Source organism: Nannospalax galili, unplaced genomic scaffold (genome assembly GCF_000622305.1).
Source record: "Nannospalax galili isolate Female #2095 unplaced genomic scaffold, S.galili_v1.0 scaffold1402, whole genome shotgun sequence".
Lineage (NCBI taxonomy): Eukaryota > Metazoa > Chordata > Mammalia > Rodentia > Spalacidae > Nannospalax > Nannospalax galili.
Genome location: NW_008348453.1, coordinates 610,871 through 629,899, shown reverse-complemented (window position 1 = coordinate 629,899; position 19,029 = coordinate 610,871). Strand labels below are relative to the sequence as shown.

The window sequence follows — 19,029 nt, the reverse complement described above, 5'->3', positions numbered from 1 at the left end:
GCACAAATTGAATTATGAAGGGTTCTCTCATTCTCGTTCTCTCTCTCTCTCTCTTTCTCTCTCTCTCTCTCTCTCCCCCCCTCCCCTGCTCAGTTTTTTGAGATAGGGTCTCCCTGTAGCTCCAGCTGGCCTGGAACTGGCTCTGTAGACCAAGAGAGACCCACCTGCCTCTGCTCCAGAGTGCTGGGATTACAAGCATGCCCACCTTACCAGGCTCAGCATGTTCTCCTTTATACCTGGCTTCTGTTGCTCAGAATAATTATTCTGAGATTCATGCATGCTATTACATGTATCAATAGTTCAGTCATTTTTCACTAGGTGGTATTTTCCTGTATAGACATGCAACAATTTTTGTTCACCTTGTTTCCAGTTGGGGGTTATTACAGTAAAAGCTGCCAAAATCATGCCTATACCAGTTTTAGCTGGCTAGATGCTTTCATTTCTCTTAAGAGACATAGTAGGAGGGATACTGGGTGAATGACAATTTTTAAAATACTGTCAGATTGGGGCTGGAGGGATGGCTCAGTGGTTAAGAGCACTGGCTGCTCTTGCAGAGGACCTGTGTTCAATTCTCAGCACCCATATGGCACTAGCAACCATCCATAACTCCAGTTCCAGGAGATATGATGCCTTCTTCTGGGCATTGCACAACACAGGTGGACTTACACACATGCAGGTAATACACTCATACACATAAAATAAAAATAATAAAAAAGTCTTAAAGTAAAAAAAAAAAAAAATTTGTCAGGTTGGTTTTCAAAATGGTTTATACCATTTACAGCCCCACTAGCAGTATACTCACGGCGGCAGTTGTTGGCACAATGCTAACACCTGATTGGATTTTCAAAAATGTTCATCATTGTAAAGGTATATTAGAGCAATATATTACTGTGGTTTTAATTGCATTCTATTAATTACTAAAATGTTGAGCATCTTTTCAAATTATGACTTGGCATCTGTACGCCTACTTTAGTTAAGTATCTATTTGTATCTTCACCCAGTTTTAACCGGCTCTTTGTCTTCCTACCCTGGGTTGAAAGAGTTCTTTAGGTTTTCAAAATACAGGTCCTTTCCGTGAAAAGTAGAAGGAAGTCTATGAACAGGGAAGAAGGAAGGGGTCTAAAGAGTCAGACAGGGAGAAGGGACATAGAGGGTAAAGGGGGGAACATGGGACAAAGTGTCTCTCATATGTAAAATTTACACTGTGTGTCTGGGAAAGGGGGGGAGGGAGCAAGGGAGGGAGGGAGGAGGCTGGCTGTTCCAACAAGAGAGGAGGACAGACAAGGAAGGTAGTGGGAGGGCAGTGAGCAGAACAAAGTTCAATGTGTACATATGAACTGTGATGAGACCCTTATTTTATATAAACGTATTTTATTATCTTAGCTAAAAATATTAATCAAAGAAGAAATACACAAAAAAGTAAACATCTGAGCCATTTATAAATATGGGTCTTTTGTTGTATGTATTTTGTAAATTTTTCTTCTAGTCTGTGACTTGTAATGGTTTGTTTCTGAGACAGGGTTGCCAGGTAGCCCAGGCTAGCCTGGGAGTCATTATGTAGCTGAGGATTACCTTGAATTTCTGATCCTTCTGCCTTCACTTCCAAAGTGTTAGGATTATAGGTGTGGACCACAACACCCGTCCAAAAGCAAAAAAAAAAAAAATGAGATAAGCTCTCTCAAACCCAGGCTGGCTTTGAGCTTGAGATCCTTCTTCAGCCTCCTGAGGCTGCAAGCACCATACCCTGCTAATTTTTTTACTTTTAGGTTCAATTTATTAATTTTAAATATTTTTTGCATCCTATTTAAGAAAGCTTTATCAGCCAGGTGTCGTGGCACACACCTTTAAACCCAGCACTCGGGAGGCACAGGCAGGTGGATCTCTGTGAGTTCAAGGCCAGCCTGGTCTAAAAAGAAACCTTTACCAAACCTTAGTTCCCTCAGATCCCTCTCCAGCACTGTGGTCTGTCTTCTCTCCACACAGGCATACAATCCATTTCAAATGAATTTTATAGATGGTGAGAGGTAAGAGTCAAGGTTTCTATTTTTTCTGCAGGTGAAAGAAGAGTGCCCCTCAGACCCTCTCCCTGGCCTCTGAGAAAAAGCTGCCCTCCACCTGACTCTGGAAATCCCCTTCATTGTTCAAACCCTTTCCTGGTATCTGTTTATGATTTCTATGGAAATGGTCCAGGGCAGAAGAGAGAACATTCTGCTCCAGGTAAGCTAGCCAATGACAGTATACTTGATACATCTGTGTATGGTCTCTATGGAAATAATCTGGGGCAGAAGAGAAAAAAATGTTCTGCCCCAGGTAAGACAGCCAATGGCTGTATAGGTAAAGTCTTTGGAAATCAGCCCTAGATTGTTCCAATCCTTTCCCAGTTATTCTGTATATAGTTTCTATGGACATCCCCTGCTTTGTGGTTTTTGTGGGTTTTCTACTTTAAAGCCCTGCGTTTTCACTGCTCGGGGTCATAGTACAGCTCCCGAGACTGTCTGTGTCCCCAGCCGGTTGGCCTCAATAAAGCGCTTCTGTTTACTGAGACTCAGTAGCCGAGTGGTCAATTTGAGAAATTCCTCGGATCCCGAATACAGGTTTATTCAACAGACTATACTGTCTTTTGAACTGTTTTGGCACTCTGATCAACCATCAATTGGCCATACATGTGTGGCTCTATTTCTGGACTTTACTGGCCCATTCACCTTCATGTATACCTTTATATCAACACTAGCTGTCATACTAGGCCTCAGCTTGAAACAAACCTGGAGTCACCTGGGAAGAAGGAACCTCAACTGAAAAACTGCACAGATCAGATTAGCCTGTGGTCATCTATCGGCATTTTTAAAATGCTAATTGATGAAGGAGGCCCAGTTCACTGTGGGCAGTGCCATCCCTACAGCCCTGGGCTGTGTGAAAAAGGTAGCTGAGAAAGCCAGTAAGAGGGTTCTTCCATGGTCTCCACTTCAGTTCCTGCCTCCAGGTTCCTGTTTAAATACCTGTCCTGACTTCCTTCAATGATAGGCTGTAATTTGTAAGATGAAATAAACCCTTTCCTCCTCATGTAATCACAGCAACAGAAAACAAACTAGAACATAGACTATCCTGGTACTGTCATAATAAACTTTAAAATTTTTCAGATTTATTTTTATTTTTTATATGTATGAATGTTTTGCCTGCCTGTACATGCCCACACAGGTCAGAAGAGGGCATCAGATCCCTTGAAAATGAAGTTACAGGTGTCTGAAAGCTGCCATGTGGGTGCTGGAAACCAAACCCAGGTCCTCTGCAAGAGCAGCCAGTGCTCTTAACTGTTGAGCCATTTCTCCAGCCCCATTGCTCTAATACAATTTAAAGCAGGTAATGTGAACCTTCTAACTTGGTTTTTTTTTGTTGTTGTTTTTTTGTCTTTTTGAGACAGGGTCTCCCTGTAGCCGCCCCTGCTGTCCTGGAACTCACTGTGTAGACCAGGCTGGCCTTGAACTCACAGAGATCCGCCTGCCTCTGCCTCCCAAGTGCTGGGATTAAAGGTGTGCATCACCACGCCCAGCCTTAACTTGCTTCTTTTTAAAAACATTTTTGACTATTCAAGGCTCTTTGTACTTCTAAGTAAATTTTAAAAGCCATTGTCAGTTTCTACCAAAAATGAAAAAAGACAAAAATCTCAAGCTTTCTGAGATTTTGGTGGAAAATATATTGATTTTGGAAACAGAGGGATTTAGTAACAGCAATAGCATCTTCTGACGACAAACAGGGCTAGCTCTCTATTCCAATGCTCTCACTTCTCGCGGCAGTGTCTGTGGGGTTCATGCCCCTGTTCATTCTGCTCCCTGAGTGCCTTCTTCCTTGTATCTACATGGCTGTCCTAACTGTCATGGAATATGAGGGCACACAGAGACAGTTATCCCACCGTACTGGGTGAGCACCACATCCCACTATCTGGAGAACGAGGTAAGTCAGGTCATTTTCTTTCCCTCCTCATCAATTCTCTCGCCTGCACTGGAAAACATCCTGTTGTGAGTAGCGAGTTTACATTCTTTTAATCTGTGATTTTTGACATGGAATTTTTCTTATCAACCATACTGAAGAATTTACATATTGCATTGAAGTATACAATTTGAAGAGTTTAAAATTTTTTAAAATAGTTCATTTACTTTTATTTTGTGTGTATGAATGTTTTGCCTCCATGCACATGCACCACATGTATGCAATACCTATGGAGGCAAGAAGAGGGCATTGGAACCCTGGAACTGGAGTTAGAGTTTCTTCATTGCTGTGACAAAATACTCTGACCAATACCAACTTGGGGGTCGCAGTTCATCAGGGAGCCCAAGGTAGGAACTCAGGGCAGAAACCTGGAGGCAGGAGCTGGAACACAGGCCATGGAGGAACGCTGCTTACTGGCTTGCTCCCCTGGCCCCTGCTCAGCCTGCTTTCTTATGCAACATAGGCCCACCTGCCCAGGGGTGGCACCACCCACAGTGGGCTGGGCCCTCCCATATCACTCATCAAGAAGATGCCCCTCAGACATGGCCACAGGCCAGTCCGATAGAGGTAATTCCCCAATTAAGGATCCCTCAACCCAGGCGTGTCAAGTTGACATAAAGCTATCCAGCACACAGAGTGTTGTTAGCTGCCATGTGAATGCTTTTAACCATGACCATGCTCTCTCCAGCCCCATTATTTGAAGTTTTCAGACACACACACACTCACAAAATCATCACCACAATCCACGTACAGCTCATTCCCATCAGTCTCAAAAAGTTCCCTGTGCCCTTTGTGCCCTTGTGCAATCCTCCCCCCTCTACTCTTCTCCACAGACACTTTTTAAGTGACTAATAACTAATTCCGTTTTATATGAATCGAACCATACACGGATACTTTTCTCTCTAGTTTCTTTGGCTTAGAATGAGTTTGATATCCACCCATGACACTGCATGTATCAATTTGGTTCTGTCTATGTACGTTGCATATGTACATGTGCACATGTACATAGGCATACTTGCCCATATGTTCATGTGTAGAGACCAGACGTTGACGTTGCCTTCCTCTAGTTTTTTTGAGACAGGGTCTCTTACTGAACCTGAACTCACCATTTTGCCTAGGCCGACTGGCCAGGGAACCCAAGATCTACCTGTCTCTTCCTCCCCAGTGCTGCAATTACAGATGTGTGCTACTGCACCCAACGTTTTTACAGAGGTGCCAGGGACTCAAACTCAGGTCCTCATGCTTGCACAACCACCTCCCCAGCTCCTCAATTAGGTTCTTTTACACTGATGAACAGTATTGTGTGGATATGTCACTTTTCATTTATGACAGTCTCACATGGCCCAGGCTGGCCTTGAACTTGCTATGTAGTGGAGTACAATCTTGAACTCCTGAGCCTCCCATCTTGACCTCCCAAGTGCTGGGGCAGCAGGCATGTGTCATTACACCTGGCTGGAAAATGTCACATTTTGTTTGGCCATTCACTTGCTGATGGTCATGTGGGCTGTGTTGTAGTTTGAGAACACTGAAAAAGAAAACTGCTGCTAGTATTCCGGTGCAGGTTTGTTTGTGGACATCTGCTCACATTTTTTTCTTACATAAATTCTTAATTAAGAATGGAATGACTATCATCTGGCAACCATGTTTATATTTCAAAAAAACTACCAAACCAGCTTCTAAAGTGGTTGCACCCTTCTGCATTTTCAATAAATAGCAATGCACTTCACCAGCTGCGCGTGCTTTCCAGCTTGGTGCCATGTGTCGTAACTGTCAGCTGTTCTGATGGGCATTTACTGCTATTGTGGTTTTTGTATTTCCTTGGTAATAAGGTTGAGAATCTTTGCCCACATCCTCTTTCATGAATCATCTCTTCAAATCTTTTACTCATTTTTATCAGGCTGTTTAGCTTCTTACTATTAAGTTATAAAAACTTTATATTTTGCACATAAATCTATACAACTATTGAATTTTTGCAACTGAATATTATATACCCAAGTATTGAATATTTTTCTCATTTGGTGTCTTACCTTTTTATACTCTTCATTATATCTTTTGAAGAGTAGACCATTTTAATTTTGATAGATTATCAATTTTTTTGTCTTTTTCTCTTTGGTTCTGGGAATTGAATATATACATGGCTTTGTGCAGGCTAGACAAGTGATCTATCACTGAGCTATAGTCCCAATCCCAAATTTTGTAATTTTTAATCTTTTTTTAAAAAAGAGCTTTTTTTGGGGGGGGCGGGCGTGGTGGTGTACGCCTTTAATCCCAGCACTCGGGAGGCAGAGGCAGGCAGATCTCTGTGAGTTCAAGGCCAGTCTGGTCTACATAGTGAGTTCCAGGACAGCTGAGGCTACAGGGAGACCCTGTCTCAAAAAGACCAAAGGAAAAAAAAGAGGTTTTTTTTATTCTAGGTATATGTATGTTTTGCCTGCATGTAAGTGCACCATGTGCCTAGTACCTATGGAGGCCAGAAGAGGAAGTTGAATCCCTTAGAACTAGAGTCACAGGCAGTTGTGAGCTGCGACGTGGGTGCTGGCAACCAACCCCGGTCCTCTGCAAGAGCAGCCAATGCTCTTAAGCACTGAGCCATCTCTCCAGCCCCACAACTTTCAATCTTATAATTCATGCTTTTTGTACCCTACCTTGTAATCTTTGCAATGTATGCTTTGGGGTTTCTGTTGTGCTGTTTTGGTTTATTTTTGGTTTGTTTTTGAGACAGGTTCTTACTCTGTAGCCTATGCTGGCCTCAAACTCATGGAAACCCTCCTGTCTTAGCTTCCAAAATACTGAATTACAGCTGTGGGCCACCACATCCGTGTGTGTGGGGGGGGTGTTCTTTCAATCGACAGAAACGAAACTGTCTTATCCCGTTTCTTTTATTAATTCAAACTGTTTTTTACATTCCATCCATGACTGTCTCATGTCTATGTGCTTTCCACTTCTAATGGCTGCATATCATTTCATAACACAGAATCCACTTCTTGCCACTCAGCCTCCAACTCCCTGGGCTCAATTTACTTCATGTCTCTGTGAGTTATGTGGAATATAATAGGGAAGCAGAAGGTTTGCTAGGCTAAATAAAGCTTGTGCCTATATTTAAGTCAATTAATGATTACAGATGCCCTCCAGAAAAGCTGTGCTATCTACTTTCTCACCAGCAAAGAACACAGGTTACAGTATTTCCACATTCTGGCCAACATTTGACATTATCCAGCTTTCTAAATTTTGTCAGAGGTATAAAGTGGTATATATATATATACACACACATACACACACACACACACACACACACACACATAAGAAATTTTTGGGGGTGGGGTTTTTTTTTTGAGACAGGGCCTCCCTGTGACCCCAGCTGGCCTGAACTCACTATGTAGACCAGGCTGGCCTTGAACTCACAAAGATTCCCCTGCCTCTGCCTCCTGAGCACGGGGATTAAAGGCATATGCTACCGTGCCCGGCTATAAAGTGGTATTTTATTTTTATTATTTTTATTTTTTGAGACAGGGTCTCCCTGTAGTCACAGCTGGTCTGGATTCACTATGGAGACCAGGCTGGCCTTGAACTCCAGAGATTCACCTGACTCTGCCTCCCAAGTGCTGGGATTAAAGGCATGTGCCACCACGCCCGGCTCTAAAATGGTATTTTAACTTGAATATTTTTCATGGCCTGAGAGTTTGATGATCCCTTCATATGCTTAGTCTTACAGATGTCTTAATTCTATAAAGTACCTATTCCAATTCTTTGCTCATTTCTGAGATATTGAGATTCCCCAACCACACTCCTGCCACCTACCTCTTCCTGAGATAGGACCTTGAACCTGATATGTAGGTGATGCTGACTTTGACTTTCAGATCCTCCCACCCTCCCCTTCTTGGTGCTGGGATTAGAGGTGTGTACCACCTACTGGGCTTTATGTAGTGCCAGGGATCAAACCGAGGGCTTCTTGCATGCTAAGCATCTACCCTACCAACTGAGCTACATTCCTAACTTGCTGCATTTTTCTTCATTGCAGTTCTTGGTACATTCTAGACATTAACCCTTGTGAATTTTAGCCACAGATACTTTCTTTTCCCAGTATTTGTGTATTAAATTTGTCTATGCTGTCTTTAATACCACAAATTCTTGAAATTTGACTTTAACAAATCTGGCAATTCTTTTGCCTATGATTTTGTTGTTGTTGTTGTTACAAAGTCTTGTGTAGCTCAGGCTGGCCTTAAACTTGTCATGTAGCTGAACTCCTGATCCTCCTGTCTCCACCTCCCAAGTGCTATTACAGATATGTTCCACCATGCTTGGTCCCTGCCTATGATATCTGCATTGAAGGTTCTGTTTAGACCTTCTTTTAGACACCAAATCACAGTGATGGATAATCCTGACTGCCAACTTGATTTTCTCTAGAAGTTCCTGGGAGATTAATAAAGCATATCTCTCAGTGTATCTGTGAGGGTATTTCTAGAAAGGGTCACAGAGGAAGACCCATCCTGACTGTGGGTGGCACCACTGCACAGGCTGGGGGCCTGGATCAAATAAAAGGGGAGAAAAAAGGAAGCAGTTGATGCCCTTCTGTTTCCTGATTGCCATGTTGTCAGTGGCTCTGCTCTGCCACGCCGGACTCACGGTGGGTTGACACCCCAGAAGCTGTAAGCCAAGTAGATAATTCCTCTTTGTCTCAGGTGTCTGTCACGATGGTAAAGGAAAAGTGACCAGCACACTCACAAAAGTAATCTGAGTCTCACATGAAGTCTGCCTTTGTATGTGGATTTGGCATGGATAGTTTTACTCAACCTCTTAGTGAGATCTGTGTGCTTCCTGATCTGCATTATGCTCATTAGATTCCTGTAATCATGACTTTTGTCTCTGCTCTCGAGTTTTTATATTTTTTGGCTGTTGTTTTTCTTTTTTTCCTGTACTAGCATCAACACTCCTGGTTTTCATAGTCTGGCATTAAAAATGATTTCATGTCGGGCGTGGTGGCGCACACCTTTTATCCCAGCACTCGGGAGGCAGAGGCAGGCAGATGCTTGTCAGTTCAAGGCCAGCCTGGTCTGCATAGTGAGTTCAGGTCAGCTGGGACTACAGGGAGACCTAAAAAAAAAAAAAAAAAAAAAAAAAAAAAAAAAAAAAAGACTTCACAGCTGAGAGTGCAGGAGGCCCTCCTTTCTGAGAGAGACGATCTGGGTGCACACAGGTGAAAGAAGGAGGAGCTTCTGCAACCAAAGAAGGGGAGATACAATGCTAAAGGTCAGAGGTATTGCTGTAGTGAGTTCAGAGCCTGAGATCAGCAGGGGTGGCAAAGGTAGATGATAGCAGAGGAGAGAGAACACAGAGTTGTCGGCATATACCACCACACATACTCAGAATGGTGATTCTGGGCTAGGGATATGGCTCAATCAGCAGAATACTTACTTTGCATGCATGAAGACCTGGGCTTAATTCCCAGCACCACATACAAATGAAGTGTGGTGGCCCACACCTATAATCTTAGCACTTGGGAGGTAGAGAATCAGAAGTTCAAGGTCATCCACAGCAACACAGAGGGTTTGAGGTCATTATAGGACACACAGGATCAGGATCCTGTCTCAAAAAAATAAAAAGTTATGATTCTCAAAGAATGGCCCATTGCCAATTGATGGGTTTTCTAATGGCCCGCAAACTGATCTAAAAATGCAAGTTCATTCTTTGTGACACAAGGCATTCCTTTTTTTAATACTTTCATTTTTATTTATTATTAGGTGTTTCCTAGTTATTAGAAATGTACAAAATAGGGGCTGGAGAGATGGCTCAGCGGTTAAGAGCACTGACTGCTCTTGCAGAGGACCCGGGTTCGATTCCCAGCACCCACATGGCAGCTACAGACCATCCTTAACTCCAGTTCCAGGGGAATCCGAAGCCCTCTTCTGACCTCTGTGGCATTGCATGACATGGGTGCACTCACATATATGCAGGCAATACACTCATACACATAAAATAAAAATAATAAATAAAAAGAAATGTACAAAATAAATTAATGAATTATAAAAATGTGATTTAAGTTAAAAAAAAAAAAAAGCAATTTCCTGGAGTGAACTGCAAACTTAAGTCAGTATTCTATCAAGCAGTCAGTGTACCATGCAATATTAAACCATCCCACACAAATAGCTACTCTCCTATCCACACATACCATTCTTTGAAATATGCTCTATAATCAGTAGGTCCCTAGTGTTGGCTTAAATTGGACATGATATGAAATCCCTGTTATTCTTGCTTTGAGGTTTTAGATTTAGGTTAGCTGAGCCACAAGTTCCATTGGCTGTGGACTGTACAGTTAGTTAGTTATGAACTGTACAGTTAGAACAGATGCACATTAATATCAGTAAAATTTCTGACATAATTTTACAGTAAGATGCCAAGGCACTTGGGAATTACTGTCCAAATATAGATAATCTCTTAAAGTGGATTTATATATCACTGCTCTAAATTTCCTTGTAGAGACATACTATGCCCCTATTACTCAGTTTTCTTTCCATGGAAAAGTAAAACAGATGTAGTAAGTGGACTAAGAAGACTTTGTGTCCTAAGTTTGCCATAGTCAGAAATGTTCCTATGACATAACAGAAGGAAAGAGTTCAGAGAAAAGGACAGGGTACATCAAGCAGGGATGTAGCTGTATCTGGACACAGAACCTGTGAATATGGATGACTCACTAGCTCCTCAGTGCCCTCATTAGCAGCATTTCTTTAAAAAAATTTTTTATTATTTTTATTTTATGTGTATAAATGTATTGCCTGCATATGTGTAAGTGCATCCATGTCATGCAGTACCCATGGAGGACAGAAGAGGGCATCAGATCCCTTGGAAATGGAGTTACAGATGGTTGTTAGCTGCCATGTGCGTGCTGGGAACCAAACCCAGGTCTTCTGCAAGAGAAGGCAGTGCTCTTAACCATTGCGCCATCTCTTCAGGCCATCAGCAGCATATCAAGTTGCTTTCATCTTTTGTTATAAACAAGGATGAAGGCCATACACTTGTGCATATACCTTTGTTTGTTGTTCCATATTTAGGAACTAAAACTGCTGTTAAGCTGTATTTCTTTAGCAAGTAAAACCTGTTGAAAAGGTATGCATGTTTACACTCTTGGGTATGCAGAATTACCCTGCCTTCCGAGTTAAGTGTACAGACTGTATACTTAACATGTGTCATGGCTTACAGGCCATAATCATCCTGAAATTTTTACCACCACAGAAGGTAAAAATGACACTGCTAGCTGGGCGTGGTGGCACACGCCTGTAGTCCCAGCACTTGGGAGGCAGAGGCAGGCGGATCTCTGTGAGTTCAAGGCCAGCCTGGTCTACATAGTAAGTTCCAGGACAGCTGGAGCCACAGGGAGACCCTGTCTCACTCAAAAAGACCAAAAAAAAAACCCACTACTGTGGTTTGAATGTAAAATGTTGCCCTGGGGCTTATGTATTTGAACATTCAATCTCCAGCTGGTGATGCAGTGTGGGGAGGTTCTGAACCTTCAGGAGGTAGAGCCTTGCTGTAAGAACCACACACTGGGGTGGGCTGTGATGTTTCACAACCTGGCCCCACTTGTTCTCTCTCTGCTTGCTAATATGGTGCAATGTGGTCAGTCAGCTTCCTGCTCTTGCCACCTGCCTTCCCTGCCTGTCGCCATGTCTTCTCCACCATGACAGATCCCTGAAACTATAAGTCAAAATAAAGCACTTTCTCCCGTCAGTTGTTTTTGTCAGGGCATATAATCACAGCAGCAGAAAAGAAATTAATAAAAACCAGTTATTTTATTCTTTTTTTCATTTATTTAAAAATCAGTGAGAATAAACATTTACAGATTTGATCACTAGTCATAATTTTCCTTCTGTGATATTATCTATTCATGTATTTTATCAATTTTCTATTGAAATGTTTTCTTTAAGCAATTTTACCTGGGCTCTTAATATTAAAACTGTAAGTCCAGGGCTGGAGAGATAGCTCAGCGGTTAAGAGCACTGATTGCTCTTGCAGAGGACCTGGGTTTGATTCCCAGTACCCACATGGTGGCTACAAACCATCCTTAACTCCAGTTCCAGGGGACTCTGAAGCCCTCTTTATGACCTCCGTGGTACTACATGACACGGATGCACTCATATACATGCAGGCAATACACCCACACCCATAAAATAAAAATAACAAATAAAATATTTTTTTAAAAACTCTAAGTCCATAGCCCGGCATGGTAGCGAACACCTTTAATCCCAGCATTGGCAGAGGCAGGTGATCTCTGCGAGTTTGAGGCCAGCCTGGTCTACATAGTGAGTTCCAGGCCAGCTGGAGCTACAGGGAGACCCTGTCTCAAAAGAAAAAAATAAAATAAAAATAAAATAAAATAAAATAAAATAAATAAGTCCAGGGAGCTGCAGAGATGGCTCAGTGGTTAAGAGCATTTGCTGTTAACCCAGCAGCCACTTCAGGTGGCTTAAAACTGCCTAAAACTCCAGCTCCAGGGATCTTATGCCCTTTTCTGGCCTCCACAGGCTCCTGCATGCATGTAGTATATATAAACTCATGAGGGCACACACATATAAATAAAAATGAATAAATAAATCTTTTTAAAAGTAAGTGAGAGAAATGCTAAAGATGCTTAGTTTTCAAACTTGGGACTGTCCTCTAAGAGCCTCAGAAGAAAGGCATAATCTTCGATTATAGAGACTCAGAAGCCTCACATTTTACATGTATTCAATGAGGACAGAAGAACCAGGAGGATCAAATGGGATTATGAATACAGAGTTCCTGTTATAGTACAGAAAAATAATAGAAAACAAATGACTATTTTCATTTTGTCCTCATTAACATTATTAAACTAAACTTAACATTCCCAACCTGGCAGCTATCTGGGCCTGCTGCTGTTTGCTGAGTGAAGGACCCTTTCTGACTTGGTAAGTCATCCAGGATCAGTCCTCTTCTTCTGATGCTACAGTACAGAAAACAATGCTACAGTAAGATGCACTCAGCAACCTATTCAAAGTCAAATGTCTAAGAGGTTTGATGGCCAGACTGTTGGTAAAGTTGTGGATACTAGTTAGTTGGCTCGCAATGCAAAAGACAGCAGATACCTAGCAATTAACCACTGAAACCTTTAGCAGTATGCCTTCTGAATAGAGCCTATCACCTCAACCTCACAAACCCTGCAGTCGCCTCTGCTGTCCTCCCTCCCTCCCTCCCTCCCTTCCTCCTTCCCTTTTCTTTTCTCTTTTCTTTTTTGAGCCAGGATCAGGATCTCATTAGGTAGCCCAGGCTAGCCTGGAACTCATCCTTCCTCAGCCTCCCTAGTGCTGGGATTACTGTCACACACGACCATGCCTAGCTTCTGCCGTCTCTCAGAGGACTCTCTTCCTCTCTTCCCCTACTTCTTAGCCCATGTAGAATATAAAATTAAATCTTCTCTTCAGTATTTGTTACACTTTCCAATAATGAACATGGGTTTTCTTTTTTTTTAAATTTTATATGTTTGAGTGTTTTGCCTGCATGTATGTAAGTGCACCACATGCATCCAGTGCCTGAGGAAGCCAGAAGGGGGTGTTGGATCCCCCGGAACTGGAGTGTGGATGGTCATTAAGCGCCACGTAGGTGCTGAGATCCAAATCCGGGTCCTCTCCAAGAGCAGTCAGTGCTCTTAACCTGTGAGCCATCTCTCCAGCCCCTGAACATGGGTTTAAAGAAGGAAAATCAGAGTTCGATTCCAGTTCCAATGATAATCAGCAATGTAGAGCCAGATGTGGTGGTACATGCCTTTAATCCCAGCACTCATGAGGCAGAAGCAGGCAGATCTCTGTCAGATTGAGGCCAGCACAGACTACATAGCAAGTTCCAGGCCAGCCAGAGCTGCACAGTGAGACCCTGTCTCAATGTTCTCCCTTAATAATAGCTCTGTAACCCTGGTAAATTAAACTAAGTGCTGAGGTTTGTTGAACTGGAGAATGGAAAATAATGATACCTTCACAGAATGGCACTGAGAATTCAACTAGACAAAATAAAGTGTATATATACTTGACATTAGGGTCTTCTAGAATGCCAGTCCCTTCTTACTCTCTAGGAAAATGTTATTTGAGCCTTAGTCATGTCTTCTAAGAAAAAAGACCTCTGCTCCTTCCTTGTATTTCCCATCCACATTACAGATTCACCATTCAGAATATAGAAATGTCCTAATTACAGGATTCTACACTGCCTGACACAAACACTCCTAATCTTGGAGGACTCTTCTTGATCCTAAAAATAAGTCAGTACAGAGAAACTTGAATAAACTCTTGAGACATAAAGTAAATAGTGATAATTATAAGCTAAGTTTTTTGTTGATGGTTGTGCTCCCTCATTAAAGGAGGGGTAAGCAGGGTCATTGGACCCTCACCTGAGTATCCAGACACTCTTCCCAGCCAACTGTATGTAATTTGGCCCTAATCATACATGATCTCCTTCGATTTGGGGCTGACTAAATATAGAACCTGGGGAAGGCTAGGAAGAGAAGGCTTGATACATGCTGGGTAAAGGCTTTCCAGTGTGCTCATATACCTCAGGTCACTCAAACACCTCAGCAACCCCCCAGTCATCTCTGTAAGTAAGCTCAGTAAATTCATTGGTTCCCCAAGAAAACTTTAATCAAACATTGGTTTGACACTAGAACCTTAGAAGGGGATAAACACTGCTTAAGTTTCTCACAACAGATGGAAAATTTATTTGTTAATGTTATTATGTCTCATAATTATTAAAAAAAGAAAATGAGAATGTAAAAGGATATGGGAATGGAGATATTTTCCAAAATAGACAGAAAAAATGAGAAAGCCTAAGCAAGTGATGAAGGTCTGCATGGGTTTGTTACGATATATAAAGGATGAAACAAAAATAATATACACATAATCTTAAAATTGCGAAGGTCATAGTTTAGTCAACTAGTTTAAGGAACAAAAGATATGTCTAGTCAAGGTTTATCTGAGAACATTTGGTTTTTGCCCAAGCTTTATCTACATAGCACACAGTAAGTAAAAGTATCAGACTGGTAGAACTAACCCTCCTGGATGTTTACCAGCCATACTTTGAGGCCTATACAAATGTGGTCAGAGGGACTTAAAAGGACAGTTTTTCTTCCTTGCCCTCCAAGGTCGACTAAGTTCCAAGGGACTATGGAGCATCTCTCAAAATGTCCTGTAACTGTGGTGAATCACCTGTCCTCTGGTTCAGGAAGGACATGGAGACCCCACGAGATGGACTTGAACCAGTGTCCAATCTACAAAGAGGAGAGTCAATTCGGAGGAAACATCTCATTCATGCTTCCAAGTGAAGCCAGACATGTCAAGCAGGACCTTTGACTTATCTTCACATAGATGGAACTGGTAAAAGAAAGGAGCCAGGAGCTCCTCCCAAGCCCATGTGACCCCTGAGGGACAGATCCTCAGATGACCTTAAGTGTAAAAATAAATTGATTTATTTGGGCCAACCGTACGGTCTTAAACACCCCAAAGGAAAGTGTAACCAAAGAATAAAGTCATCAGTATATTTCTTTAAGAGTTCAAAGGATTACACTTCCCAGACATTAGGCTTAAGTATATATAAAAAGTTATTTAGACAATTATTTCTCATTGATGATTTTGTTCCTACCAGAAAGTGCTGCTCAGATGTAAGACTTCAAATCTTGGTCTCCGCTACTGTAGTGCCCACCTGTAGCTAAGGGAGACAACCAGCTATTGTTCTAAAATGATGGATAAATTTGTTTTTTCCCCTATCTAGAAACCTTTACAAGGGAACTGACACTGATTCTAGCCACTCCAACAGCTATCAAAGTGCCTGAAAACAAATCCTGAGTCCATCACTTTCGAGTCCAGCCTTGGCAGACAAAAGAAAAATGAGGAGGAACCCAATGGAGGGATGCTTTTGGAAAGTCTTGGTCTCGTCAAGAAATCCCAATGGACTCTGATATGAGCATATGAAATTTGCCGTTTTGACTTTTTTCTGGTTCCCTGTCTAGAGCTTGCCTTTATCTATCTCTCCTTCACATCTCCTAGGCATCAGTCAAGGACTTTCTTTTCTCCCTACAGTTAATTTGGGAGTCTTTTAGATAGACCTACTGAAGGGGTACCCTAATTGTCTCACCCTGCATGCCTGTTCAGCATGGAAGAAGCCAGAACAGTCTGTGCCCCAATTCCCTATTAGCAATTTGAGTAACCTCTTCAGTAGTGTGATAAGAACAGGAGGGTAGGAATTGGCTAGACAGTTAGGGTAAAAAGACCCCAAAGAAAAATAGCCAATTTCTTGGCTAAAAATCAAAATGACCTTGGGTCTCTTAGCAACACATTCTGTACCAAGGCCAAAAATGTCAAAAGTATTTGGGAGCTCTTATCTAATTTCTGAAAGATTTTAGGGTTACCTCTTCAGAGGGGGGAATGTTAGAGTAGCAAAAAGCCCCATTAAAAAAAAGAAAGTACATGAAGTTGTCAGAAAAAAGTGATGGGGGGATATGGGAGGAGTTGGGAGGGGAGCGAGTGGGTGTGGATTTGATCAATATACCATATATGCATGTATGAAAGTCTCAATAAATTTTTTAAAAGTTAAAAAGAAAAAGAAAAGGATTTTGTCTCTAGTAGAATGGGAAGCAAGCATGTATTTTACCTAAACTGGGACCTTAATCTATTTTTCTATGTTCAAAATATGACCAAAGTTCTTAGAGTTGCAGAAAAAAAAAAAAGATTCCAACACTAGAACTCTAATTCCATCGATTCAAATTTAATTGTCAAAGGTAGGCTAGGAATCTTTTAAAAGCCTCCCATGAGATTCTGGTATGCTAATCAATGTAGAGACTCTCTAGCATGGTCAGAAATCCAGCTACTTCAAGGCTTGACCAACTGTAGGAGGAAGGCTGGGAGGCGATCAGAGGGCGTCTTCCACTCAGACCAGAGAGAATGAGCAGGGAAGGAGAGAGAACTCAGAAAACATGCCCAAGCAAATCTGAAATAAAATACATTTAAACATGAAATGAGGAAGGAAAAGAATTATAGTTAAGCTACAGCCTTCAGAGAACATGCAGGGCTACAGTGCTTTCAGACAAAAGGGAGGATGATTCTTCTGGGGCCGTGCTATGCACTAGAACCTTTCACACACTCTGAACCTCTAAACTAGTATCATTTGCTACTTAAAAAAAAATTCTCCAAAAAGTCAGGTATGAAGATGCATACTTGTAATGCCAACACCTAGAAGCAGAGAGTGCTGAGAGTTTGAGGCCAGCCTGAGCACAGTGTGAAGCTGTCTATAAATAAATAAAGCACATTTTTTAAAAAATTATAAGCTAAGCTTTAAAAACAACAACAACAAAAACAGGGTCTCACATATCCCAGGCTGGCCTTGAACTTACTATGTAGCCAAGGATGATTTTGAACTTCTAATCCTCCTGCCTTTATCTTCTGAGTGCTGGGATTACTGGTTTGTGTCACCATGCCCAGTTTTATTTGGTGCTGGGGATGGAACCCAGAGATTTGTGCATACTAGGCAAGTACTCTACCAACTGAACCACAGCCCCTGCCTAAGCTAACCATTTAAGAGGCACTTATATATTCTATATAAAGCAATAAAGGTATAACAGTGTTTTTTAAATTCTGTCTTGGGGCTGGAGAGGTGGTTCAGGGGTTAAGAGCACTTACTGTTCTTCCAGAAGAACCTAGGTTCAATTCCCAGCACCCACATGGCAGCTCTGCTGCCTTATGATGGGCTTCACAGGCACCAGACACATATTGGTATACATACAGGCAAGCAAAACACTTGCACAAAGCCTGGTTCAGTTACCTCTTCCACCTCATTTTAACCTTGCACCCAGAGAGTAATCCTACTCTCTGATGAGTTATACACCATACCCAATAGATGTCCATAAAAATAAAACTAGTTTGAGAAGACAAGTCACTAGGAAACTTGTAGGCCACATGATATTCCTGAACCAGGCAAGACTCCAAAAGAAGGACCATGTGTGGGTTCCCTGTGACATTCCAGCTCTAAGCCAAGAAGAGAATGTGCGAAGATGGGTGCTGATCAAGATCAGGCCTTTTAAGGTAAATCTGTAAGACAGAGGACGTCCAGTGAATGGAAACGAGGTCAGGGGTCAGGCCGTGTGGGAAACACTACATCACACATGAGACCAGATGCTCAAATCAAAGGAAGGGATTAGGAATACTGTGTAGCTAATATTCCAGTTGGGTGCAAGTTCACTACTAAAGGGCTAAAAAGATTAAGAAGACAAAGTTTCTTTAGGGAAAATAAAAGAAAGACAATATTAAATTAAAAACTCAAGGAAGAAGTAAAGATGAATGTTCTGAGGGCAGAAGAAATTCGACCTCAATCCCAGACCCCAGGGCAATGAAAAGTAAAGGTGGGATACACTTTAGTAATTAAACAACAAAAGCCTTCAGGAACTACAAATAACAGACAGTTTGAGGTTTTAATGGAAGAATAGCACATTCCCACTGGGTTTATAAAAGGAACTGAGATTTCCCACAGCATGCAGATTGAAGGGAAAAAAGCACCCAAGTTTTCAGCCTGTAGCAACAAATGTGGTAGGTAATTTCTAGGCCTGTGTCCTGGGGGCACTGCAGCTGCATGAGCCATGACTGACCTCCCACTGGCTTTTCCTGGGGTGAACATGTGTGACCGTACTTACTGGAGTCTTCCCACTGGAGTAAGTGTAGCTTCCAAGCAGAATAATACAAAAATCCCAGGACCAGAAAAAGGCAGAGGGCTAGCAGCAGATTGCGCACAAATACCAAGACTCCCATCTTCACATGACTTACAATTTCCTACATGACCTAAAACAAAAACAAAAACAAAAACAAAAACAGGTCATAAGAGAGAACGCAATCATACAAATCCATGCTTCCCTAAGACGCAAAGTGAAAAGAGACAACCTCCAAATTCAGTCACTGAGTCGTGACTGGGCACCTGCCAACCTGCTCATGCCCGTCTCAAGAACAGTTTCCACATCGCCCAGCACCCAAGCAGTCATCTTTGACCCTTATTCATGCCAACAGCCAGTTT

At 42.0% G+C, this 19,029-nt stretch overlaps 1 protein-coding gene across 5 annotated transcripts in view; it reads right to left on the bottom strand.

The window, feature by feature from the left end:
• The window catches only part of St3gal3 (ST3 beta-galactoside alpha-2,3-sialyltransferase 3), a 220,428-nt gene extending 201,628 nt beyond the window's left edge, over nt 1-18,800 (bottom strand). For all 5 annotated transcript variants that reach the window (XM_008845386.2, XM_008845387.2, XM_008845388.3 and 2 more), the window contains exon 1: nt 18,656-18,800. In XM_008845386.2, the coding sequence (XP_008843608.1) occupies nt 18,656-18,770 (115 nt within the window). In that variant the 5' untranslated portion in view covers nt 18,771-18,800. The remainder of the gene's footprint in view (nt 1-18,655) is intronic.
• Nucleotides 18,801-19,029: the final 229 nt, after the last annotated feature.